The 24,746-nt window shown below is 36.6% G+C and overlaps 3 protein-coding genes and 1 pseudogene across 4 annotated transcripts; 2 read left to right on the forward strand and 2 right to left on the reverse strand.

Moving 5' to 3' along the window:
• Positions 1 to 925: 925 nt before the first annotated feature.
• LOC116012408 lies at positions 926 to 1,565 on the forward strand (annotated as a pseudogene).
• A 1,790-nt stretch (positions 1,566 to 3,355) lies between these two features.
• On the reverse strand, positions 3,356 to 4,857 carry LOC116014010 (ribosomal RNA small subunit methyltransferase, mitochondrial). Of its 2 annotated transcripts, none has more exons than XM_031253989.1 (2): positions 4,513 to 4,857; positions 3,356 to 4,147 (listed from the first exon to the last, which is right to left on the reverse strand). In XM_031253989.1, the coding sequence occupies exons 1-2, from the start codon at positions 4,825 to 4,827 to the stop codon at positions 3,461 to 3,463; spliced, it is 1,002 nt and encodes a 333-aa protein (XP_031109849.1). In that variant the 5' UTR covers positions 4,828 to 4,857; the 3' UTR covers positions 3,356 to 3,460. The 2 variants fall into 2 exon arrangements, with proteins under 2 accessions (XP_031109849.1, XP_031109848.1); XM_031253988.1 differs by having other exon boundaries at positions 4,411 to 4,857.
• A 12,288-nt stretch (positions 4,858 to 17,145) lies between these two features.
• On the forward strand, positions 17,146 to 23,776 carry LOC116014306 (beta-galactosidase 3). The gene is made up of 19 exons (XM_031254334.1): positions 17,146 to 17,607; positions 17,695 to 17,790; positions 17,890 to 18,002; positions 18,353 to 18,419; positions 18,590 to 18,682; positions 18,842 to 18,985; positions 19,224 to 19,312; positions 19,395 to 19,500; positions 19,600 to 19,687; positions 20,349 to 20,467; positions 20,549 to 20,713; positions 20,882 to 21,060; positions 21,399 to 21,508; positions 21,589 to 21,698; positions 22,040 to 22,150; positions 22,254 to 22,364; positions 22,443 to 22,645; positions 22,744 to 23,083; positions 23,154 to 23,776. The coding sequence occupies exons 1-19, from the start codon at positions 17,452 to 17,454 to the stop codon at positions 23,274 to 23,276; spliced, it is 2,523 nt and encodes an 840-aa protein (XP_031110194.1). The 5' UTR covers positions 17,146 to 17,451; the 3' UTR covers positions 23,277 to 23,776.
• A 24-nt stretch (positions 23,777 to 23,800) lies between these two features.
• On the reverse strand, positions 23,801 to 24,639 carry LOC116014309 (thioredoxin H1-like). The gene is made up of 3 exons (XM_031254336.1): positions 24,463 to 24,639; positions 24,257 to 24,379; positions 23,801 to 24,170 (listed from the first exon to the last, which is right to left on the reverse strand). Exons 1-3 carry the CDS (start codon positions 24,547 to 24,549, stop codon positions 23,982 to 23,984), a joined length of 399 nt encoding a protein of 132 aa, XP_031110196.1. The 5' UTR covers positions 24,550 to 24,639; the 3' UTR covers positions 23,801 to 23,981.
• Between the last annotated feature and the right edge of the window lie 107 nt (positions 24,640 to 24,746).

Genomic DNA, 24,746 nt, shown 5'->3' on the forward strand with positions numbered 1-24,746 from the left:
AACAACTAATAATAGAATAATAGTAGTCAAATAATAATAAGCTAACTATGTTACCAAACAGAGCCTAAATCAAATAATTTTGTTGGTATACAATATCAATTTTATGTATTAATCATTTATAAATTATTCAATATCACAACTATTATATAAATTAAAAAATCAAAACATATGCAATTAAATTAAATCAAATATGAATATATCACTAACTTGTGGTTAATTGAAAGTGTTTGTCCCTCCTGTTAAAGTCTAATTGAAATTTAAGGGTGGAAAAAGTTATGTATAAAAGAACGACATACTAACATAAGTTGAGAGGAAAGAATAATAAACAGAATATGCTAGCTAGATATAGATATGGAGAATGGACAAAAAGCTTAGCAGTAGGGGAGTTGTTCATGGCCGTACACCAGTGCTGTAGTTCGGAGTATTCTTTAATGATCCACATTCATTCCTTGAATTCAACCACACAAAATTGGAAAAGAGTAAGTGGCATAAAAAAAAATGGCATAATGAGTAGAATATGATTTTTATATCTCATGAGTGTAATTATTCTTAACATCATTTTGATTGAGTTTACGATACATAATCTTCATATTACATGTCACTTTGTTTGTGTGATATGTGGACCATTAGCGAGTTACAAAATTTTGAATAGTGAATACAAAATTTTCTCATCATCTAAAAAAAAAGGAGTTAATTACCGATTTGGTTTCTTGACTATTAGGATTTCATCACTTTTGTCCTCGACTTTCAAATTTATCCAATTGCATCCTCAACTATACAATTTCTTTCCGAAATGGTCCTCGGTCCAAACAGCTGTTTATTAGATGTTAAAACTGAGGATATAAATGCAATTTCATTGGCTTCGCCTTCTCATGTGTTCCTTTTCACTGAGCAAGCTTGATTTTCTCCGGACAAAGGTCAAGAAATGACGAAGTGGTGGCGCACGGTGGCACCTGCTGGCACCAGATTAATAAGCGCAACGGAGGCGCCAAGCCGACGATCATATTTCACAATTCAGGCTATCCCAAGGGAGGTGATTGGGAAAAGAGTTTCCGCGAGGGATCGAGCCCAAGGCCGTATCCCCCCCCCCCGTCGTCTTCTCGCATAACTACATCCAAGCAAACCCTAGCAATTCGACTTCCATCTTCGCGACGGCCTCCGTCTCCCAGAAACGCCTCCTCACAACCGAGAGAAAGCAGATTAAGACCATTCTCAACTCCGTAGATTCCTCTTTCTTCTGCTCCACAACATTTCCAGATCCAGGCCGGGTCGAGCTCCTCAACTTTAATTGAATCCGAAAAAGTACTTCCCATTAAGATTCATAGAGATAAAGAGACTGGAAGATATTGAATTTGGTGTTTGTATGGGCTGAATATGGATCAAAATTGAAGCTGGATATCCATATTATTTTTAAAGGAGAAGACGTATGCCCCAGTGTCAACAAAGGAGGTCGTGCATTTTCCCTTATCAGCATTTTCACAAACAGCTTTAGGGGAAACGATAATCGAACCATTATGCCTCTCCGACGATTTCCCTCCGGAACGGCTGAAGCGTTGAGAAACTAATGACTGAGTTTGTCACTAGAGAGATTAGAAGACGTGAACGAGAGGCTCTTAAATCTCGCAGCACAACAAGTAGAGGCATCGTTCCTCTCAACTGCACAGGTATACGGAGTGAGCTTCGGAGCTCCGATTGCTGCCTTTATTGCCTATCTGCACCTCTCTCTTCGATCGCTATGGAGGAGTGTGTGGAGGTGAGTGAAGAGTATTTTCACAAACAGCTTGTGTGCTAGGCTGCTTGTGAATTTCTTTGGCCGCCAGTCTCGCCTCTTGAGGCTCAGACTCCCCAATTTGCCCAATATTATCCCTATTATATATTCTTAGAGGTAGACGGATCCTTGCCCAATATTAAGGAAGAAGATGGCCGTTGATTTGAGTTTCCTATTTTACCCTTGAAAATAGACGGAAAAACAGACTGATGACCATTTTGGTTAACGTTTGCATAGTCGAGTACGCAATTGGACAATTTTGAAAGTCAATGACCAAAGTGGTGAAATCTTCATAGTCGAGGGACCAAATCGGTAATTAACTCAAAAAAAAAAAAAAGGGTGTAGGATTACTCTAAATTACATTATTCTTTATAAAATAGTAAATTAGTAACATTGTGTTATCACATTATATACTATACAATAGTTGAGAATCTAAAGTCGTATTTAAATACACATATCTTTTTTAGTTTTCATTTTAAATTTTAAATATGGAAGATGTTGCATGTATAGGTATAGTATTTTTAGGCCATCCGCACGCGTAAAAGAGTGGCAATTACAAAATTGATGTGGAATGTTTTTTAGGGATTACGTGTAGCAATTATTATTGCAATCTGACAATCAAATTGCATCAGAATTGCAATCCTCGCATCTTTTAAATTTGTTATTATTATTTTAATTGTTATTAATACTTTATTGATAAAAATAATTTTTTTTAATAAGTTGATGTGATAGGATATGGGTTATTTTTGCAAAGAGGGGAGAGAATTGTATAGATGAAGAGTGAATAGAGAATAATAACAAATTTTGTGATGTGATATTTTAAAAGTGAAAGAAAATTGTATGAATGTAGATAGCGTTACACATTTGTACGGATATAGTATGAGAAATTGTGTGGAAATGTCCTTTGGAAACCAAGTTCATATTATATCACTTTATAGATTGTATGATAATATTAAAAAAAAATGTTATCATCATAATTTAAATCACACTCCGTAGAATATCTGTTGATGGTTAATATTTTAATACAACTATATTTTGTTTAGATAATATATTTTGTAGTACAAAAATACTAGATGTACTCTCAAATTTATACTCCCAATTTCTACTCCAAATTGTGTTCAAATTTGATTGGAGGATGAAAGAAAAAAGGAATGAACAAAAGTCATAGCCTCCTATTAAATTGATCAATCAAAACATGCCAACTCATATGGAGTAGAAAGTGGGAGTGTGAATTGGGAGTACATGTAGAACTACTCTTTGTAGTATGTCATATTACGTTAGTCAACTATTACATCAAAGGTAGTACTTTGTTTGCTGTTATACTGTGCCCTTTCAAAAATAATACAGAGTATAAATGCCATATTGCCATTAGACACCTTTGAATTGTCCTAATGTTATTATAGAAGTTATTTTTTTTAAAAAAAAATGTTGCTATAGAGGTCACATTTATCAAATAAAATGTCACTACACACTTAACAATGTAAAATAATTTTTTTTTTCCTGAAGCACAATGAGAGTCCAACAGTCGCCTCCACTAAGACTTGAACCCATGTGAGAGTGTAAACCAAGTGCCACTAAACCACAAGGTCTTTAAACAACTTTTCATATTTATTAGTTACTCATCAATTGAAAAATGAATTAATCAAATGAAGTTACATTATATGTCAATCACGACAAAACTTAAAACATTTGTTATGTTGGATCACAAGCTGCAGCAAAAGTTGTCTGTCTCGGATTCTTGGGCTTAGCAGGACCATGAAATGATATCCCAGATTGATTAAACAGCGACAGCAAATGCAGCAACTCTTCATGGGAGAGCTTAGATGGCCTCTTATCATCAAATCCACCAGAACTTAGAATGTTCATAATCATCTCCCTAAAAGAGGCCAACTCTATTATTTCCAAGCCAGACTGCAAATTACAGTCTTCAACACTTTCTTGCAGTTTCATCAGCTCCATTAACAGTCTTTTCTGCTTAAACGTCGCGCCCAGGGTCTTGTTCTTCTTGGTAAAACAAGTTCTTGTGAATGCCCACCATTCATCGAGATTGACATCCGGGATTGAAGCTTTTGGATGAATCTTGACAACCGAGGAATCGACTTTTGGGCAAGGTAAGAAGTCCCGCTTGCTCACATCCATCACAAACTCCACATCAGCCACCAGCTTCACATTCACGGCCAGCCTGTTGAACTCAGAATCGCCCGGGTTCGCCAGCAGCCTCCTCGCGAATTCCTTCTGTAGCAGAAGTGTGGCGCTCCGATATGCATTCGCCCCGAACACCAATTTAGCCACCAGAGGTGAGGAAATCCCATATGGAATGTTGGCTACCATGAGATCAAACCGCGGAAACTCGGTCTTTAGCGCACCTTGGCATACAATCTGAAAGAAAACAGCCCAATAAGAATTAGCATCTTCTAGTACACGTTTCAAAGTTCAAACACATAAGCTTCATTCAGGCATTTTAACAAACAGTTTGCCCGAATTGATCATACAGTTAATATATCATCGAGGCCGTGTTCACTATTCAGCTAAAGACCGAGTTTCCTGAATTGATTAGCATCTTCTAGTAGTCTAGTACACGTTTCAAACACATAAGCTTCATTCAGACATTATAACAAACAGTTTGCCCGAATTGATCATACACTTAATTTATCACCGAGGCCGTGTTCAGCCGCGCGTTTGTTAAGGATCTCCACCATGCGTTTGTCAATCTCGATGGCTATGACTCTTTCGGCGACACTTACGAGCTTAAGAGTGAGGTTTCCGGTGCCGGGCCCGATTTCCAGGACAGTATCAGTGGGGAGTACGTTGGATTTCCCGACGATGGAGTCAAGAACTCGCGGGTTAGTAAGAAGGTGTTGGCCTCTGCTCTTGAGCAAATATATGTTTGCTTCTTGGTTTTCGATTTTCCGGCGAACGTTGCCGTCGTCTTCTTCGTGGTTGCTCCTGCCGCCGTTGAAGCGACGGCTTGATTTTGAACGAAGCTGTCGCTGAAGAAAATGCCGGGGAAGGAGGTGCCTGAAGATATTATATTGGAGCAGATATTGACGATGAAGCATTTTCCACGATTCTCGTATGATTTCGGGATGTTTTTCCGACCGAATCAACCGTTCAAAATTTGAAGCTGAAGAAGAAGGATGAAGAAATAGGCGGGTACTAAATGGGCTGGGTTGGACTTTCCTAAGCCCGATTGTCTTTTGGTCTTTAAAAAAAATTATTGTTAGGCCATGATAAGAATTGTCTAGTATGCAAAGGTTAATTGCCTACTAGCCTATGGCCCAACCCCGTTTTTTATAAACCCATATTGGCCCAGAGCCACAACTTTTGGCAATTTATATCGTGGACCAGGGTGCACAATCTCATAAAACGACGTCGTTTTGGTCATTTTAATTAACGATTTATTTTTTTGAAAATCACGTTTCCCGTTCGGCCGTTAACTTCCAAATATAAAAAAAAAAATTGCGTTGTTCAGATTGGCGATTTTGATTTGGTTGTTGTTGATACAAATAAATGGATTCGTATGTGATATTCGTTGATTGAACTATATGAAAATAGTTATAGGATTGTTTTTGAAATAACTAGATGATTCGAAGGTTAGGAGGATGAGGTTTGTGTATTTGTGTTAATATTCTGTGTATTCTTTGAAGGCATTTTGTGTATTGTAGACTATGATTCTGTGTATTAATGTTAAGGGTACTTAAACATAGGTTGTGACGTGTTTTGTGTATTCGAATGCTAGGAAGATGATTTCTGTGTAGTTGTATTAATATTCTGTGTATTCCCTGAAGTCATTCTGTGTATTCTAGATAATGATTATGTGTATTCCCTGAATTCATTTGAAACGGCACATATCCAGTCACCCGCCCACTAACATAAACAATATGGCGTCGTTTTGGACTAGGGTCCACGGTATAAGGATTGCACAACTTCTACAAAGAATAACCAATATAAAACGGCAAATTATACTATGGACCAGGGTCTACCTTGCATTGTAGACTCTGGTCCAAAAATAATGTTCAAATTCTGTATCAGTCGTTAACACATTTTGTATTTGTAGTTGATAATTCTTGTACTTGTAGCTATCATATTATGTGTAAGCAATTATCAAGTTATTTATTTACATGTACAAAAACTGTTAACATAGGTACAAAATGTGTTAACCGAAGGTACACAATTTTTGTATCAGAATTCACAATGCAATATGAACATTGGTCCATGGTATAATAATTGATATAAAACTAGAGTAGGTTTGGTTCATTGAAAGTTTAAAAATTATGCTATCAAATTAACAAGTGATGAAGAAAACAAATGAAATTAAGGGGGGAGAGTAGAGAACCTTAGGGTACGCTCACTTCTGTATTTTTGTTTAGGTTCTCGAGATTCTCAATTGATCTTTTTAGTGGGGAGGAATAGTATGGGAATGGTGGTTCTTAGATGAATTAATCCTTTTTTTCTCTATGAGTCGAGTTACTCCCCCATCCGATTGTGAAGTCACTGAATGAATTGCCAAGTAAATAGATTAGATTTGGACGCCACTATTGCTTCGCAGTGATACGGACTCTACCTGCTCGGCTGCTCCTACGCACCCCAAGGCACCATAGCATGTCGAGAATAAGGGAGGATAATGTAAATTTGATCCAGGGTTGGAGTTTATAAACATTTTACGAAATAAATAATTAAGAGATGATAATGTATTGATTATATAATTTTAGGGTGACGTTATTGGTTGGCCAGAGAAAGCAAAGCAATTCAATCGGCTTGTAGTACATATGTGAGTATAGAAAGTAGTATGTAGAATAAGAGGTTCCTAAGTTACGCTGGAATGTACTATTTATACCATGTCTCTTGACCAATATAATGCTATAATGGTCTACTATGGCAAGTGAGCTTGGCCTTAGTGAAGGTAGGTGGTCTATTAGTTGCCAACACAACTCAAGTGGTGTAATAGTTCCTACAATTAACAAGTTATCATACTAGTTGGATATGTGTAGGCCGGCACATTCAACTCGATTCAACGTACTCAAGTACTTGCAGTAATAGGTCAAACACTCTAGTTTTATTTTTTTCCTCATTTTCCTTTCTTCACTTTTATATTTCTTTTAAGTTTCAAATTCATTTTCAATAATTATAGACACAAAAGTGAACCTAAGAAGTTAAAAGACTGTAGCTATAGAGAAAGTATGAGATATTAATTGGTCATATAGAAAAATGGATACTAGAGAGAAAGACATATAAATGTTAGAGATCCACTAAGTCCAACCACTTAATTATTCACTTCTTCAAATTGAAGAATATGTCTAACTTGTTTTCCAAAACTTAAAAAAATGAAACAAAATAAAAATGACATTTTTAGTCATTCAATGAGGAAAATATAAATTTAGTCATTCAATTATTTGTAATACACATTCAGTCCTTCATTTACTATCAAAGTGGTATGTAGATTTAGTTCATAAATGACCAAATCAACTATTTTATTAAGTGATATATTTATGGCAAAAATAATCATCGAAATATTTCTTTATTTTGTTCAAATGGGTTCATATCACATAAAAATAAATTAATTTTTTCAATTAATAAATACACCTTAAATCTAACAAATAAATGAGTAGCAACCATGCCAACCAAACAATATATGTTCCATCCTGGATTAGATCTACAACATATCCTCATCGGATCTTCAAAGATTGCTTTCGCAATCTCCATACACCCACGGCCATTCCCCATTCCCCATTCATGCTAAATGAGCTACCCCAAACCTAAAGTCGATCTTTAAGAATCAATCTACATACATTATATATTATGGACGACAAAACAAAAATTATTAGCAAATGCGAAACATCCATGATGAGGACAAGACACCAAACAATATAATATAAGCGGAAAAAAATCGTGAGTTGTTTAACGAGTACAATGTAGGCATGCATGCACGCACGAATGATAACAATGAATATGTGGAGCCGTGGAAATGAAGGAACGACGACACACTACTGCACATTTGTTAGCTAGTGTGCCCACCCCTAATGAATTCGTCCACCACCTTTTTTTTTTTTTTTAAAAAAAATTATCTGAATTTTAATTTAAGGTTTTGTTTGTTTGCGTGGTTGTACGATCCGAGTAGTTACTTGATACATATGTTTGGTTTCTGCTCCTGCCATTTCACATTATATAATAATTGTCCTTCACTGCATTTCTAACTTCTCTAATACAATATATGCCTTCACGTTTTTATTTTACAGCTTTTGGTGTGTTTGGGTAAACTAAGTGTGTAAGGTTAAGAAAATGATATTTGGATTTGTATATTTATGTTGATTTTGACAGCCTTAAATTTCATTTGATTGGTAATGTAATCGATACTCAATGGCAAAACTTAAGGGAATAACTTATAACATCCACAATAGTCTAAGTTTTTGTGGTTTGTGTTGGAAATTTTTTTTAAAAAAAAGAGTATAAAATGACATTTTGAGTGGCTATTTTGTGGTATAAATATATGAAGATTCACTTCTGATTTGGATCGGATCAAAGTGGATTCGGTTCTTCGTAGTTAGACGAAGAGTTTGATATATTGTACGTTCAAAATGGATAATGGGTGAATGAGAAATTGGTTATCCAAGATGAACCATTTGAGTTAGGAAAATAATGTGGAAAGGCTTTAAAGTAGCTTTAGTCCCACATTGGTAAGGGAAGTGGATTTGCACCACTATTTATACAAGAGTCGACGCCCTAACTGGGCGTATGTTTGGGCGTTGCTGTGCACGCACGAAACACGCACAGTTTCAAACACGCTTAATGCGGACGCCCCGGCTGGGCATTGCTGTGCACGCACGAAACGCGCACAGTTTCAAACAGATGCTTAATGCGGACGCCACGCCTGGGCGTTGCTGTGCACGCATGAAGCACACACCAGTTTCAAACATATGCTTAATGCGGACGCCACGCCTGGGGTTGCTGTGCACGCACGAAATGCGCACAGTTTCAAACAGATGCTTAATGCGGATGCCACGCGCACAGTTTCAAACAAATGCTTAATGCAGACACGACGCCTAGGCGAATGCGGACGCCACGCGCACAGTTTCAAACAAATGCTTAATGCAGACACGACGCCTAGGCGTTGCTGTGCACGCACGAAACAACCCACGAAACAAATTCAGTTTCAAACATGTGCAGCTTATACCGGCGAGAGTTCCGGTCCGAGCAAGCCCTCGAAGGTCACATGAACGTGCACAGGAGAGATAGGGCTAGGTCGAGCAAGCCCTCGAAGGTCACATGAACGTGCACAGGAGAGATAGGGCTAGGTTGAAGCAATCCTCACCGCCCCGGTCCGAGCAAGCCCTCGAAGGTCACATGAACGTGCACAAGAGAGATAGGGCTAGGTTGAAGCAATCCTCACCGCCCATTGAAGCCGACGGCGGAGGTGTTCCCAACGCTAATAATTTATCTAAGTACACTCCTCCCGCGCACAGTTTCACACAGATGCTTAATGCGCAACTAAACTAATTAAATTTAATAGGTGGGAGAACTTGTAGGATCACATCTCCTTGAGAAGTTGAAATTTACGGTAGCCCAATCTAGCTTAACTTTTGTCCGTACTCCGAATCTTTAGCGTGTAAATAACTTTTACTTGAGATAACTTAGTCTTCTTGGTGCTAAATATCTTTCTTTCAAATAGTCCTTTCTCGTCACATACCATCATCCCAACAAAAGCAGCAATAATACACTCTTTGGGTGAGATTGTATCTGCATAACATGGTATTTTTGAGCAGGTAAGTAACGTTAATATTACAACATTCCCCACATGCACCACGGCCACGGGTCCAGTGATTAAAACATAGAAATGTCATGTTTGACAACAATAGACGACAGCGATGAACAACGGCATATATAATTCTGTAGAAACGGGAGGCAATTAATCAATCATCAGGTCCTAGATTCCAGCAAATCAACACGTACGTACCCTGTTTATGATCCGTTGGATATCCATAATTAAGTCCCATATTTTCTTCGACCTTTATTATGGACAGACTAGAAAACGTAGAATGAAAACTCATGATGATGATCAGATCAACGGCTCAAAAGGCATAATTAGTCAAATGGCTAACCACGTTGCTTCACTTTGATCTCCAACATCCGTTGCAGATTTATATACCCAAAAAGGCCTAAAGATTACAGAATCACAGATCCTCTTTTCGACCACTCTTCCCCTTTTTCACTTTGTCCGTAAAGGGCACAAAAGGTATAACCCAATGTCAACACTTGATTTTGATTACCCCAAACATAACGTAACAATACAGTAAATATTTTTTTAAAAATAAAATTTAGCATTCAATTCTTACTGCATGCAATTATTTTTCATACATGATCATGAGTTGAATCATTGTAACACCTTATTGTTTAAATTCATCATACATAATTTTTATAGAGCAAATTATATTATGAATCACTAATAAATGTTCATTTTTAGTACCCTAAATGCTCATTTTTAATCTACTATAAATTTATTTGAGGTATTCATAAAAATGAACATTCAGCATACTAAAAATGAACTTTTTGTATATTAAAAATAAACATGTATGTCAAGCACCTTGTGTTCAGATGACATGTAATGATTCTCTCATATGAGAGGTCATGGGATCGAGATCCACCATATAATGTGGACCTTTGTCCACAGTATAATTAATAACTATGGTTTCCTAAGATAACTTCTAACTTAATATTTTTCTCCCAGAACCAAATGAGCCATAAAATTTTTATTTTATTTTTTATTTTTAATGTGGTGTTGGGTTGTGAGTGGCCATGATAAAATATACCTAAAAAGTTGGTAAACAAATTTAATTTATGCACTTTACACTTTCCCTTTGCCTTTTCCATATATGCGTTAAACCATTACATTTATTTTAAAGGATTGAAATGCTAAGCAGAGCTCAATTCGTGATAGTGCGTGGCCTGTCTAAACTTTTTCTCCTGGTGGAAAGCAAGTCTCCGAGAATCATGTGAAGTTTGGCAATGTTAGGTTGAACATTTCATTGTTGCTAATAATCTCTTTAGTATACGGAATTGAAATTAGTTGGTGCATCCAAAGTTGTTCGAATAATTGATTTGGTAAATATGAAATTTTAAATTTGATGTCTCATTAGGAGTTTATTAGCATTATATTCTTTGTTTGAGTTGATCAATTAATTAGTTTTTCTCATAGCACAATGGTGTTGATTTTCCAATCAAAATAACTTATAACAGGTCAACACAATTGGTTTGAAAATAAAGTGAAAAGCTTAGAAAGTCCTTTGAAAAATAGGGTGTTGTTATTACTTTTACAATAAATTCCAAGAAAATGAATTCTATTGTTTGGTTAGTGGAAAAGAAATTAATGGAAATATGAGTTCGATTGTTTAGTTGAGTTTGGAATTATATGGAATAATGAGTATAATGACAAATTTAATCCTACACAACAATAATACGGAGCAATAAGATTATTAATAAAATATGATGAGGGCAAAATTGTCATACTAGCTTTTCATGGAAAACTTTTGGAAAACAAAATACTCCGTACCTGGGATGAGCTAGGAAAAAGTTTTCCTCATTCTTAAAGAAAACTTTTTCCAATGAAAAATATTTTCCATTCAATCAAATGACATAAAACATCATTTTCCTCCACTTTTAAGAAAACATAATGTTTTCCATCCAACCAAACAGCTCTTAGTGAGTAGAAAGTCACGAACCCTCTACAAATCCTTCTGATCTTTAGGGTATTTATATAGCTCAAATCCTAACTAAAATATGAAAGCAACCCCCAAATCTTTGATCGTTAATTACAAATTGATTCTATAAAATGTAAGTTAGGTAAGTAGCCAATTCCCTAAGTGGTGCAATTTCCTAAAACTTATCTAGATTTTTCAACAGTACTTCGATCTCTTGATGAAGCAGTGTGTTTTAACCAATCTTGTATCAAAGGGACTTGGGCTAAGTGTCAAGTCCTATTGAAGATACATTATTTATAAGGAGAATTGTATTTTTTGTCCCTAGGTATTGACCATATTCATTTTTTGTCCTTAAATTATCATTGACGTTGTATTTTTTGTCTCTTTATTAATAAAACATTAGTGACCAAATTTACAATTTTAGTATAATTCAGAGACGAAAAGTGAGCATGACTAACACTTAGGGACGGATTCTATAATTACTCTATAACTTAGAGACAAAAATTATAATTTTTCCTTATTTGTATATTAAAGGTTCATTATTTAGTAGTTAGTACTTCGTAGTATACTATACTTCGTAGTATACTAAATAATGAACATTCAGTTAACAATATACATTTAGTATAATGTACACTTAGTATATTAAAAATGTACCTTATGTTAGTGGTCCACCGTACAATGTGAATTATGGTCCATGATATAATTAATGATTGCAAGTTACAACATGCAGTGAGTATAAATACTAGATCTCATGTACTCAACTTGGCCATCAAACATAATTAAGAATTATCCTCTTGTGGGGATGGTTCATTGTGGTACCATGTATTAATCCTTTCACCTAAGTGGTTATTGCACTATAATTTAACTCTTTCACAATTTCATCTATAAAATTGGGATGGGAAGGCTGTTGGGACTTGGGACGATAAATTTTACTTTTTCACCTAAGGAATTATGAATTATCGTCGAGATTGAAGCTTTGGATTCCTAATAAGGAACAAGGAATTCCATATCCACACAATCAATTAAAGGTTAGAAAAGCAGGAGCACACAGCTCATCCAATTCCTCAAAGCAAATATTGTCCGTGAACTAAACGTACATTTCATGCTCAATTTTTACTTTTGTAAAATTTAAATCCATGATCTATAAAAAGGCATATATATAGATGACTGTATGTAGTCATCTTATTTAATAAGAGTTCATCATCACATACATATATTATATATAATACGTTTATTAATTATGTAGTCTAACCACATCCAAACGACGACGGTCACACTCTTGATCAGTATGGATAGTAAAAATTAATTTGTTGTGCGTAGGAATAGTGTAATACTTAATTAAAATGTATCCCAAACATAACTATGTTGTCTTTATGTGAAACTGAATTATACTTATAAGTTATAAGATTGGACCCAGATATCATAATCCCGGCCAACATTAATAATCTACTATATATAATTAGCATTCAAATTAAACTCTCACAAAGCAAAGGGTTTTCCCAAAGTTTTTAAAAATTCTGTAATTCCAAAAACATATATATTATCGTTTCATTTTCAATAGTAAGTTGTTACTAGAATGATGTTGTTGATGTATAAGGGTTCCCAACTAAATTTTTATGAAACTTTTAAGAGTTTTTTTTTTTTTTTTCACTTTTGGTCCTATAACTTTAGTGCCTCCGTCAATTTATGTACGCGACTTTCATTCTTGACATAAGTAGTGCTTGACTTTAATTTTTTTGCCACTTTTAGTCCTTGACTTTGATTTTTTTTTTTTTCACTTTTAGTCCTTTTGGCCATCTGAGCGACAATTTTTAATCGAAATCAACAAACTGTTGTGCTATTAAGGATAAATAATGTTTAATGTATTTAGGGATTTATCAATAGACAATTTTACCCTTAATGGCACAACAGTTTGTTGATTCCGATTAAAAATTGTCGCTTAAAAAGCGAAGCAGAACAAGCAAATTAAATAACGTTTCTTTTTCCTATTTTTATCTGATTTTATTTATAAATATATTTAGAGCTTTATCAAAAGACGCTTTCACCCTTAATGGCACAACATTTTGTTGATTTCGATTAAAAGTCTTCGCTCGGATGGCCGAAAGGACTAAAAGTGGAAAAAAAAAAAATCAAAGTCAAGGACTAAAAGTGGCAAAAAAATCAAAGTCAATGACTAAAAGTGACAAAAAAATTAAAGTCAAGCACTATTTATGTCATGAATGAAAGTCATGTACCTAAATTGACGGAAGTACTAAAGTTATAGGACCAAAAGTGGAAAAAACTCAACTTTTAACCAAAAAGTGTATGTAGAATAGGTGTGGACCACGTACGCAGTAGAGGGTTATGGTAGTTGAACTTGGTTGAAAGCTTTCACAATTTGACAGTAAGAAAAAGACATAGGAAAAAGGATGGAATAATGGGGTTACGAGGCAGGTTCACATGGATACTGGCTTAGAGGTGGGTCCACCATTTCCCTCTTTTATTTGGCAAAAGCAGACCAAATGGAGGGCTTTTTTATTTTTATTTTTATTTTTTATTTTTTATTTTTTATAAGTGATGTCTGAGCATGTTGAGTGTTGAGATTCACATTCGACTATACAATTTTATGCACAATAAAATAACAGAAGCTCAACTCTAAATTATCTATGGTGACAGTAAAATAATAGAGGCTCAACTCTAAATTATCTACGGTGACATTCGAACACCATGCATATTATTAAAAATGTGTCTAAAGTGCAACAGTTCAACCATTAGATTAGTGTTCTAGACAAATGGAGGGTTTCTTTAGTTTATTCTTGCAACAATCCCATAAATGTTAAATGTTTGTAACAACAGTTTAGGGATATAGTTCTACTAGCTAACTAAATCAAAATAAATTTATAAACTTTGTTTACTAACATCCCATGGTATAGGCCTTCGATTATTTGCCTCGTCAATCAGTCTCTAAGATAGGAACAATGAGAATGCCTACATAAGATAGTAGATTGTGAGCAATGACACATGACCAAACCTTGATTGCAATCGCAATGTGGGATTTACATCTAATGTGATGGACTATTTGTAGGCACCGGATGCTGGTCCTCTCACCTTAGGGACCGTTGAGATGTTGAGTCACTGTGATTTACTGTTTTACTATGATATTGGGCCTGAATGTGAAATCATAAAAATCGATTTTTTTTTTTTTTTGCATTTATCAGACAGAAATCCTTAATTTTAAAGTTCCAACTTATTAAATGTTTGTAGCAGTGATAATTGTGTTAGTGGTAGCAATATTAATTAATAATAAATCGCTTTCATTATTTAATCAGCGATTGAGAAAATTAAAGAGTGAAAAAAATCTCATGACAATGATGTTGTATATAATTATATATTGAATGTGTGTGGTGTCTTCATTATACATATGAACCGACAAACCAAATGTATATGATGAGAATTGGAAATATAAATAAATGTGTGATGTGGACATAAATCCCAACGAAAATCTGATTGGGTTAGGAGCCAATAGCCAAAGATACTTCCACACCCATATTACTATTCTCCACCGACACTTTTATTTGTCATTTATCATTGTTGCGTCGTATTTTTGTTTTCTAAACTAATTTTATTTTCATTAATTACCCAGATTAAATAATTAGCAAAACAGTATTTAATAACGCCTATCTTCTGTTCAGATGTTTTATTTTTTAAAATTAAACTTTAAAAAAATTCTTTGTAATGACTTTTTTTTTTTTTTTTAAATACTCCGTAATAAACAGTGTTATAGGCAGGATAATAGGGATTCGATTTAACATTTAAAAACAAAAAAAAACAAAAAAAAAAAAACAGAATCTAATCTCAGAGAGTCAAAGATTTGACCAAATGTCGTGACAGGCTGACAGCTTGGCAAGCCCGTGTGCAGTGGAATAAGAACTGTGATGCGCATTTCATGCCATTAGTGATTAGCCATCCATTATAGATTATGCAAAGTACTTGTATGATGATCTTGCATCTTGTATAGACAACGATAATCAACCAACTAAATCATGCATTAAATATTTTAGCATTGTAAAAGAGATCATTTGGGACAACCCATAGGATAATAGTTTAGTGGTGAAAATTTTATACTTGAAACTTATTTTAACACTATACGAGACTCGATACGTGTGTAGTATAAGATATGCTTCCAATTGTAATGTGGGATTTTAAACAAACTAAAGCTGAGCTTCCCACGTTGGGGTTAGACCGTTAGACTCCTTATATGTAGTGTACAGTTGAGTGTGGCCTCAAAGCTAAGCAAGTTTGATTTACCTCCGGAAGCTCGGTATTATTATGAAGAATTGAAATATCTTATGTAAAAAAAAAAAAACAAAAAAAAAAGCATGGAAGTCTTGCTCAAGTGGCATGGTGACAGTTTGATTCCCACGCGCGGAAGACATGAAGGGTCACAGGAGATCCAAAACCCAAAAAAATTGACTAGAAGTGATAAAAACTCTTTGTGCGCAAAGTGTACATACATATATGAAAACGAATGATTGATTGAATGATTCGCGATTTACTTCATTCATAGCCCTTGGAAATAAATTATAGGGGACTTACGACTAGTCTAGTGTAAATTGACAAAATTAGCATTAAAAAAAAAGATCACCGAACAAAAGATAAATGAAATGCCCCACCACCAAGAGCTCAACATTATTATGAAGAATTGGAATATATCATGTAAAAATAAAATTAAAAAAAAAAAACATGAAAGTCTTGCTCTAATGTCATGATGACAATTTGATTTCCACATAATACACGAGGGATCGCGAGATATCCAAAGCCCAAAAAAAGGTTAACTAGAAGTGATGGAGAGTCTTTTTGTGCGCAAAGTGTACATGCAGGGATGAAAAATAAGGATTGATTAAACTACTCGTGATTTATCTCGTTGAACACCCTTAGGCAGGAATTATGAGAACTTAAAAATTAGTCTAGTTTAAACTGACAAAATTAGTGTTAAAAAAAATCACAGGACAAAAGATAAATGAAATGCCCCACCACAATGGCACAATTATATATTGGCCCCAAAGTTCCTCCAACTCTCTCTTTAATGCGTCCACAAATGACAAACCAACCCGTACATACTCACATCCCACTCCACGTTACATAAATTTATTACCGCTGCAACACCGCCGAAGCTTCTTCCATTCACATGCATCAATATACACAAAATAATTTTCATGTAAATTTCGAAACAAACAAAAGTTCAGACTTTTTAATTGAAATTTAACCCATTAACATACTCAAATGGAGATTTGTTTTGTTTAAAGAAAGCGCAGTATAACCAGTATTACTATGTAAAAATAATCCTATTCAGATTTCAGAAGTTCATCTAAAAAAACATCATTTAGAGATCGTGGTAAAAGAAACCATTCTTTTTTGTCTCTTTTTCTTATTTTCAACAAAAATTTTATCTTTTATTGTTTTTTGTTGTAGTGGGATTTCAACTTTCTTTTTTGAGTGTTGAGCTCAGTGTCACGCGCCAATGGCTGTCTCTCGGTCACAGGGATTACACCTGTCCACATGTATATGTATACGGATGTACATATACTCCGTATATCTAAACAAATACAGACTAATATTATATTGATCGGATATTACATTACAATTTATATTTATATATATATATATATATATATATATATATATAATATGCGGATTGACATGGAAACACACTTCTGCTAACTTGCTCATCTTGGTCTTTTAGCTCGGCTGCACAGTGCTCAGTACTTTGTGTGGTGCTGCCGAAAGTGGGAATTGGCGCTTTCCGCAGTTCACATACACCACACATTCTCTCTCTCTCACTCTCTTTCTCTCTCTGATTTTGGATTTGCAGTGTCAAGATCCTTGGCTAGCTTTCAAATTTCCCTCCACCCAGAAAAATAAAAAAATTCCTTCTTTTTTTTGTATGTGCTCATCTAATTGTTTAAGTGATCCCAAGAGCTTGCTTTGAGGGAGAAATTGAGAGGTGGTGCCATGAGGAAATGGATTTTGGTGCTGTGCATGGTGTTCTTTCTGAGTTCTGAGTTGACTCAGTGCAGTGTTAGCTATGATAGGAAGGCCATTGTTATCAATGGGCAAAGAAGAGTACTTTTCTCTGGGTCTATTCACTACCCAAGAAGCACCCCGGAGGTACTGTGTTCTGCTTTTTCTCTTCTCACACTATAGATTTCTATTTTGTTTTTGTTGCTCAAATCTATTCATATAATGTGTGTGTAGATGTGGGAAGATCTTATAAGCAAGGCTAAAGAAGGAGGCTTGGATGTGATTGAGACCTATGTGTTCTGGAATGTGCACGAGCCTTCTCCTGGCAATGTACATGAAATTTCTCTCTTTTTTAGTTACTTGTCTGTGTTTTGGTTCTGTCTTTTATCTTAAAGTTTGCATCTTTTTTAATTTTTCTGTGGATTCCAGTACAATTTTGAAGGGAGATATGACTTGGTGAGGTTTGTGAAGACAATTCAGAAAGCAGGGCTTTATGCTCATCTTCGCATTGGACCTTACATTTGTGGAGAGTGGAATTTTGGGTACCTCCCTACTCTTTGTTCATCTCCAGATGATTAGATCTACATCTAACCCTCTTTCAAGGACTGATGTTGCCGGACTAGAACTTTCCTAGAACTGCACACTTAAATATTTAACCTTTTTTTGGGTGACCACTAAATCCCGCCTTGTGCCCCTAGCCCCTAGCCGACAAAGAAACACAAGGTGTTAAACCAGTTTAGGTTGCCCATAGCTTACTGCCTCAAACCAAGAAGGCCAATAAGCTGCTTTCGTAGGGAGTTGAATTTGTGACCTTGTGGTTACGAAGTTAACTTGTTTGGGGTTGCCCCCTTGAAGATTTAACCTTTTTACTCCTTCAATGTTTTGTGTGCAGAGGGTTCCCAGTTTGGCTGAAGTTTGTTCCTGGAATTAGCTTCAGAGCAGACAATGAGCCCTTCAAGGTCTGGTTCCCAGTCTTTTCTCCTTCTACCTTTTGCTTTCAATTATATAGCATTTCTTAACCAGTGTAGCAATACATTGTGATAATTTATAGCTTATCAACATTTACTACTGTTCCGGTATATCTTTCTTACCATTTTCATGAAAATTTTATTGTTTTATGACCTGACAGATGGCTATGAAAGGGTTTACTGAGAAAATTGTTAATTTGATGAAGAGCCATAATCTATTCGAGTCTCAGGGTGGTCCAATTATACTCTCCCAGGTATGCATTTCTATCGTTGCCATCTGTTTTTCCCAAAACTGTATCTGATAGAGTTCTTGAATTGTGAGCAGTAGATTAGTTCATAAGCATGTGATTTTAATCTTTTATCAGTTGTGACTATTTATTAAATGATGATATCATGATAATTTGGTCTTCCAGATTGAGAATGAATATGGACCACAAGCCAAGGTACTTGGTGCCTCGGGCCATCAGTATGTCACTTGGGCTGCAAAGATGGCAGTTGAAATGGACACTGGGGTCCCCTGGGTCATGTGCAAAGAAGAAGATGCCCCAGATCCTGTGGTAAGCTATTAGCAAACCTAGACTCGTTGGAGCTGAAGTTTTCTGTATCACAATTATTGTTTCATATGATACACTTATCAATTTTGTCATGTTAGCTCCACTTAGCATCTTTGACTGTTGTGGATAAGCTTTCTTGGAGGACAATATGGAACTGGGCTCCTGTTTTGTTGAATTCTTAACTTCAAATGCCGTTCTATGTATAAACCGTGGCATGATTTTTTGCTGTTTTTGGCAACAGATAAACACATGCAATGGTTTCTACTGTGATAAATTCTCCCCCAATAAGCCATACAAGCCAGCAATTTGGACTGAAGCTTGGAGTGGTTGGTATGTTGTCTTGATACCTTTACTAAGTTTTCATGATATAAAAAGTTGGCCGTTATTTAACTATACTACTTGGTACCACAAGGTTTTCGGAATTCGGTGGTCCCATTCATCAAAGGCCAGTTCAGGATTTGGCATTTGCTGTAGCTAAATTCATTCAGAAAGGCGGTTCATTTGTTAACTACTACATGGTTAGTGCATTTAATTTATACTGAACTCCATTGAATGTTTTGATGTTTTTTATGATGACACTTGACTCACCCGTGTCCCTCCTGCTCATGCCTTATCAGTACCATGGAGGCACCAATTTCGGACGCTCTGCTGGAGGCCCCTTCATTACTACTAGCTACGACTATGATGCTCCCCTTGATGAGTATGGTAAGAATGAACTACATTGCTTTCATTCTTTTTTTTGGGTGACGAGGGAAACTGCCGCCACCACCCCAGAGTGTGCACTAGGTAAACCTCGCCTTGTGACCCTAGCCAACAAAGGACCACAAGGAGGTAAACCAACTTAGATTGCTCATAGCTAACCGCTTAAACCAAGAAGGCCAATAGATTGCTTCCACTGGGAGTCAAACTTGGAACCTTATGGTTACCAAGCTAACAGCCTGACCAACTTGGATGGGGGTTGCCTCTTGCTTTCATTCTTGTTCATCCTAGTTGCTTGTGTGCCTTTACACTACAGTACTTTATAGAGAGTTGAAGAACATGTTTTTAAAATGGAAATAAAATCATATTAATGTGTTTGAAAACATCTTGTAACTGCTTTAGATCCAATTAACTGGTGCCATTACTTATGACTTGACTGCATTGACAACTGGGAATCCTTATTTATAATTATAATCATTTGGTAAATTTAATGGGGTATGGGGCTAATTGTATTCAAATCAAGGTCTATTACCTGTCTACCTGAAAAGGGACGTATCTTACACTATACCCAAAATCCCAATTAGCAATCCTTAATTTGATGTGACGCAGGCTAATAATGCATCATTACTGAATGCAATGTATAGTTCTCAATTGAAAAGTTTTGCAGGTTTGATTAGACAACCAAAATATGGTCATTTGAAGGAGCTTCACAGGGCTGTGAAGCTATGCGAAAAGGCTTTAGTTTCAACAGATCCTACTGTGACTTCCTTGGGCGGCCTCCAAGAGGTTTTGCTTCTGATCGCCATTCTATATTCCGTGCAGTAGTTTATTTTTCAACACTTCACTTAGTGTTTGACCTTATTCCAGGCATACATATACTCTTCGGAGACCGGAGATTGTGCAGCTTTTCTCTCAAACTACGACACACAATCCGTTGCAAGAGTTATGTTTAATAACATGCACTATAATTTGCCTCCGTGGTCCATCAGCATCCTTCCAGACTGCAGGAATGTCGTCTTCAACACAGCCAAAGTATGTTAACTTTCTACGATATCTCTTCTTTTTCCTAATTTTTGATAGCAGTTTAATGATCGTTGCAGTTTAGGAGAGTTAACGGTTCCTCCTACAGTTGGTTGTTGCTTTTGCTTACGTCTTGGGCTCTCGCAGGAATTTGTAATTGCTTTCCGATTCCATGTGCAGGTTGGAGCTCAGACATCACAAATGGAAATGCTACCAACTAATTCTGAGATGTACTCGTGGGAAACTTACAATGAAGATTTATCTCCATTTGATGACAGTTCATCATTTACGGCTTTTGGCCTCTTGGAACAAGTCAATGTTACTAGGGATGCGAGTGATTATTTATGGTATAAAACTAGGTAAGTTGTGACTAGCATCGGAACTACTATCAATGTGTTTACGAGGAATGTGGACTATATAAGAAAGCATCTTCAAGCCTATATTGAAATATGCATATAAAGGATACTTCAATTTGTTAAGCCGCAGTATGGGAGTTACACCCAATGTGGTGGGCTCCTTGTGGGCACCAGACACTGGTCCTCCCACCTTCCACTATCCTGTAGAGCCGGGATGTGGGGCCCTAGGGGCAAGGGAATTTCATCTTTTTGGGCAAGCAATAATTTGATAAATTAGTTACGATCTTTTGCTAATGGCATTTTGAATGATATAATGATGGAATGTTTTCTTGTGATTACAGTGTTGATGTCGGTTCATCTGAGTCGTTCTTGCTTGGTGGGGAGCTCCCAACTCTAATAGTGCAGTCAACCGGCCATGCTCTGCATGTGTTTATCAATGGACAGCTCTCAGGTACTCACTTTGAAAGGTTTGTAGATAGTGCAGATTTGTGCTTTGAGTTAATTATCAAAGAAACATCATATATTATGCAGGTTCTGCATTTGGTACAAGGCAGAACAGGAGATTCACGTTTAAAGGAAAGGTCAACTTCCGCGCTGGAACGAATAAAATTGCATTGCTCAGTGTGGCTGTTGGATTGCCGGTTAGTACAATTCCCGCTTTTAACTGCTTTTTAGCACTTCTATTTTTGCATAGTTCAAGTAGCCAAGGAACTTGCAGAAATTTTGGGTCTCAAGCAAAGAGTGTTTTCTTTTCCTTTTCCTTTATGTTTGCTTGCCCGTGATGTGAGCACATAACATCGTGTTAGCATGGCTCCTTTTAAAATTGATGGAAAAGATTTAGAGCACATTGACAAAAGCCATTATCTAACCTTTCATCACTAAATTAGTAAAATTTTACATGTAAATTTCACGCTGATCTGCATATCAAAGCTAATGAACTTTTAAATTGTTTTTCACTTTTCTTCAATTTTTTTTTTTGAAGAATGTGGGCGGGCATTTTGAAACATGGAGCACAGGAATTTTGGGTCCAGTTGCACTTCACGGGCTTGATCAGGGAAAATTGGACTTGTCCTGGGCAAGATGGACCTATCAGGTTTTTATCTTGCGTAGCTAACTTCCATTGTTTGAAGTATTCTGAAATGCAATTTTTTTTTTTTTTTTTTATTTTCCTAATGGCCTTTTGCCCTTTTCAACAGGTTGGGCTTAAGGGAGAGACCATGAATCTCGTTTCTACGGATGGATCCTCGGTTGACTGGATGCAGGGTTCTTTGATTGCACAGAAACAGCAGCCTTTAACATGGCATAAGGTATGGATTAAGCAAATTCTATCAGAATAGAGACAATAGCAATGGAGATTTTGTGCTATAAAAGTGTAAACTTTGTAGGCTCGTTTCAACGCACCTAATGGAGATGAACCTTTAGCTTTGGACATGAGTAGCATGGGAAAAGGTCAAGTATGGATTAACGGTGAGAGTCTTGGTAGGTATTGGACTGCTTATGCGACTGGTAATTGTAATGGATGCCATTATGCTGGACCCTTTAAGCCTCCAAAGTGCCAGCTTGGTTGTGGTCAGCCAACTCAACGATGGTAAGGCTCAACAAGAAAGAAAAAAAGAAATTCTCTTGTGAAGATACGAAGAACTAGATATCTTTGTTCTAGAAACTTAAAAAATGCTCGGGTTTCAGGTACCACGTGCCAAGGTCTTTCTTGAAACCAACAGAAAATCTTTTGGTGCTTTTTGAAGAACTCGGGGGAGATCCCACGAGAATTTCTCTTGCGAGGAGATCAGTGTCCAGCGTTTGTGCTGATGTCGGTGAAATTCATCCAAACATTAGGAATTGGGAGATCGAGAGCTATGGTAGTAGAAGCCAGGAGTTACCCAAACCAAAACTCCACCTTCACTGCAGTCCCGGTCAATCCATTTCCTCCATCAAGTTTGCGAGCTTTGGAACTCCTCTGGGAACCTGCGGGAGCTTCCAGCAAGGGCCATGCCATGCTTCTACCTCGTACTCCGTCTTAGAAAAGGTAACAATCGATTTTGTAACACCACCTTGACAATACTCATTGATAATGATTGTCGTTGAAACTCTTGCAGAAGTGTATAGGGCGCCAAAGATGCTCGGTAGCAATATCAAATACTAATTTCGGAGATCCCTGCCCAAATGTGGTGAAGCGATTGTCCGTGGAAGCAGTCTGCACCCCTTCCCAATGGCATTGACGGTAAGGAGAAAGGCTAAAATATTCCATAAGTTACTTAAACCCCGAAGGAACATACCAGAAAGAAGAATAAAGCGTGAAGCTCAAAACCCTAAAAAAAAAGCATTAGCTAGATTGATGAATGAAGTTATTATCGAGTGAAAGACTGTACCAAGTGTTTAGCGTGTGAGAAAGGTAGGTTAGTGTTAACATAGAGGTGCCAAAGGGGCCTCTATGAAATACTAGGCAAGTGCATAGTCGATCTCAGAGTGTTGTGTTTCCAAATATGAATTGTGTCGTGCGATTGTGTCTGGTCGGTCCATTTCCCCTTTTAAACCGGAAATGCAGGCTGGACGAGTTGCACTGTGTTGTTATTGTTGTTGTTGTTTTCAGAGCGATAGGTTATGTGACTCGGGGAATCCATGTTAATAGTGGATCCTATCCTAGCATGGCCCTTCCCATATGTTTTCATTCATTTGTGCAGTTTGTTGAAATTGAAATGGAAATATGCATTTATTGTGCTGTTACTAGTTGCTGAAAATTACATATGAATAACAGTAACATGATCCATTATATGCACTGGGCATTTATCTCAACAAACAACACTATCCAATCCAGGGAATCCCAGGAAAAAGTTTTATTTGGATTAAGAATTCTGGGTTTTCTAAGAATAACACCCAGGAATCAGCTGAGTTGCCTGTGCGGGCAATTTGAGGTCGAATCTAATCTAATAATAAGAGTGCATAATCTTGAGAGATGAAGGTGCAGTGGTAGTAGTAGTAGTGTTCATCATGTGCTTGGCAAGAAGCTGCTGCAACTCATCTTTCTTGGCCCCAACAACAGTGCCCAAAATCCTGCCTTCCTTTAAGAACATGAATGTTGGCATTCCCTCTACGCCCCAATCTGCAGCCACAGACTGCATAAACAAAACAAAACAAAACAAACCATAAAAATCCATCCTTGTCCTGGGTACTAAATTAAGGATGTTTTAGTGGTACTTACAGGCAGTTCATCCACATCCACCCTGAGAAACATAACACTGGGTAACTTCCTTGCCAACTCGGCAAAGAATGGAGCCATCAATCGACAGGGACCGCACCATGAAGCAGTGAAGTCCACAACCATCTGCATTAAACGTTCATTCCGAGTTCAAACTCAGGTTTTCGGTGAATATTGTAAAAAGGAAAGGGATGAGGAACAGGATGTACCAATCTTTTCGCTTCGTTTCCTCTGCAGAGTTCATCGTTCCAGGCTTCAAAGGTGTGACAGCCGACGACTTTTCCCTCTCTTGCCATTTTCGTTTTTGTACGTTTCTTTCTGCGGTAAATTTTCTAACACAGAAAGAAATGTACCAAACAAGAAATGCAACCTGCTATCCTCCACCATCTATAGCTCGCTTTATATAAGGGCGCCTCTGCAAAAGTGGCGTCATTTCACTCTCCTCCTTTATATGATGTTGTCCTTTTCTTGAATCTATTCATATCGATAGCGT

Source organism: Ipomoea triloba, chromosome 3, assembly GCF_003576645.1.
Source record: "Ipomoea triloba cultivar NCNSP0323 chromosome 3, ASM357664v1".
NCBI classification, from domain to species: Eukaryota; Viridiplantae; Streptophyta; class Magnoliopsida; order Solanales; family Convolvulaceae; genus Ipomoea; species Ipomoea triloba.

Bases quoted from the DNA above. Each gene is read 5' to 3' on its own strand.
- LOC116014306 (XM_031254334.1), top strand. From the start codon at position 17,452: ATGAGGAAATGGATTTTGGTGCTGTGCATGGTGTTCTTTCTGAGTTCT. The intron at 19,313-19,394 runs GTATGTTGTCTT...TGGTACCACAAG, and splicing joins ACTGAAGCTTGGAGTGGTTG to GTTTTCGGAATTCGGTGGTC. The intron at 22,365-22,442 runs GTATGGATTAAG...TAAACTTTGTAG, and splicing joins AGCCTTTAACATGGCATAAG to GCTCGTTTCAACGCACCTAA.
- LOC116014010 (XM_031253988.1), bottom strand. From the start codon at position 4,827: ATGCTTCATCGTCAATATCTGCTCCAATATAATATCTTCAGGCACCTC. The intron at 4,148-4,410 runs GTATGATCAATT...GTTTTCTTTCAG, and splicing joins GCCTCGGTGATAAATTAAGT to ATTGTATGCCAAGGTGCGCT.
- LOC116014309 (XM_031254336.1), bottom strand. From the start codon at position 24,549: ATGGCAAGAGAGGGAAAAGTCGTCGGCTGTCACACCTTTGAAGCCTGG. The intron at 24,380-24,462 runs GTACATCCTGTT...CGTTTAATGCAG, and splicing joins GAAACGAAGCGAAAAGATTG to ATGGTTGTGGACTTCACTGC. The intron at 24,171-24,256 runs GTAAGTACCACT...TTGTTTATGCAG, and splicing joins TGGATGTGGATGAACTGCCT to TCTGTGGCTGCAGATTGGGG.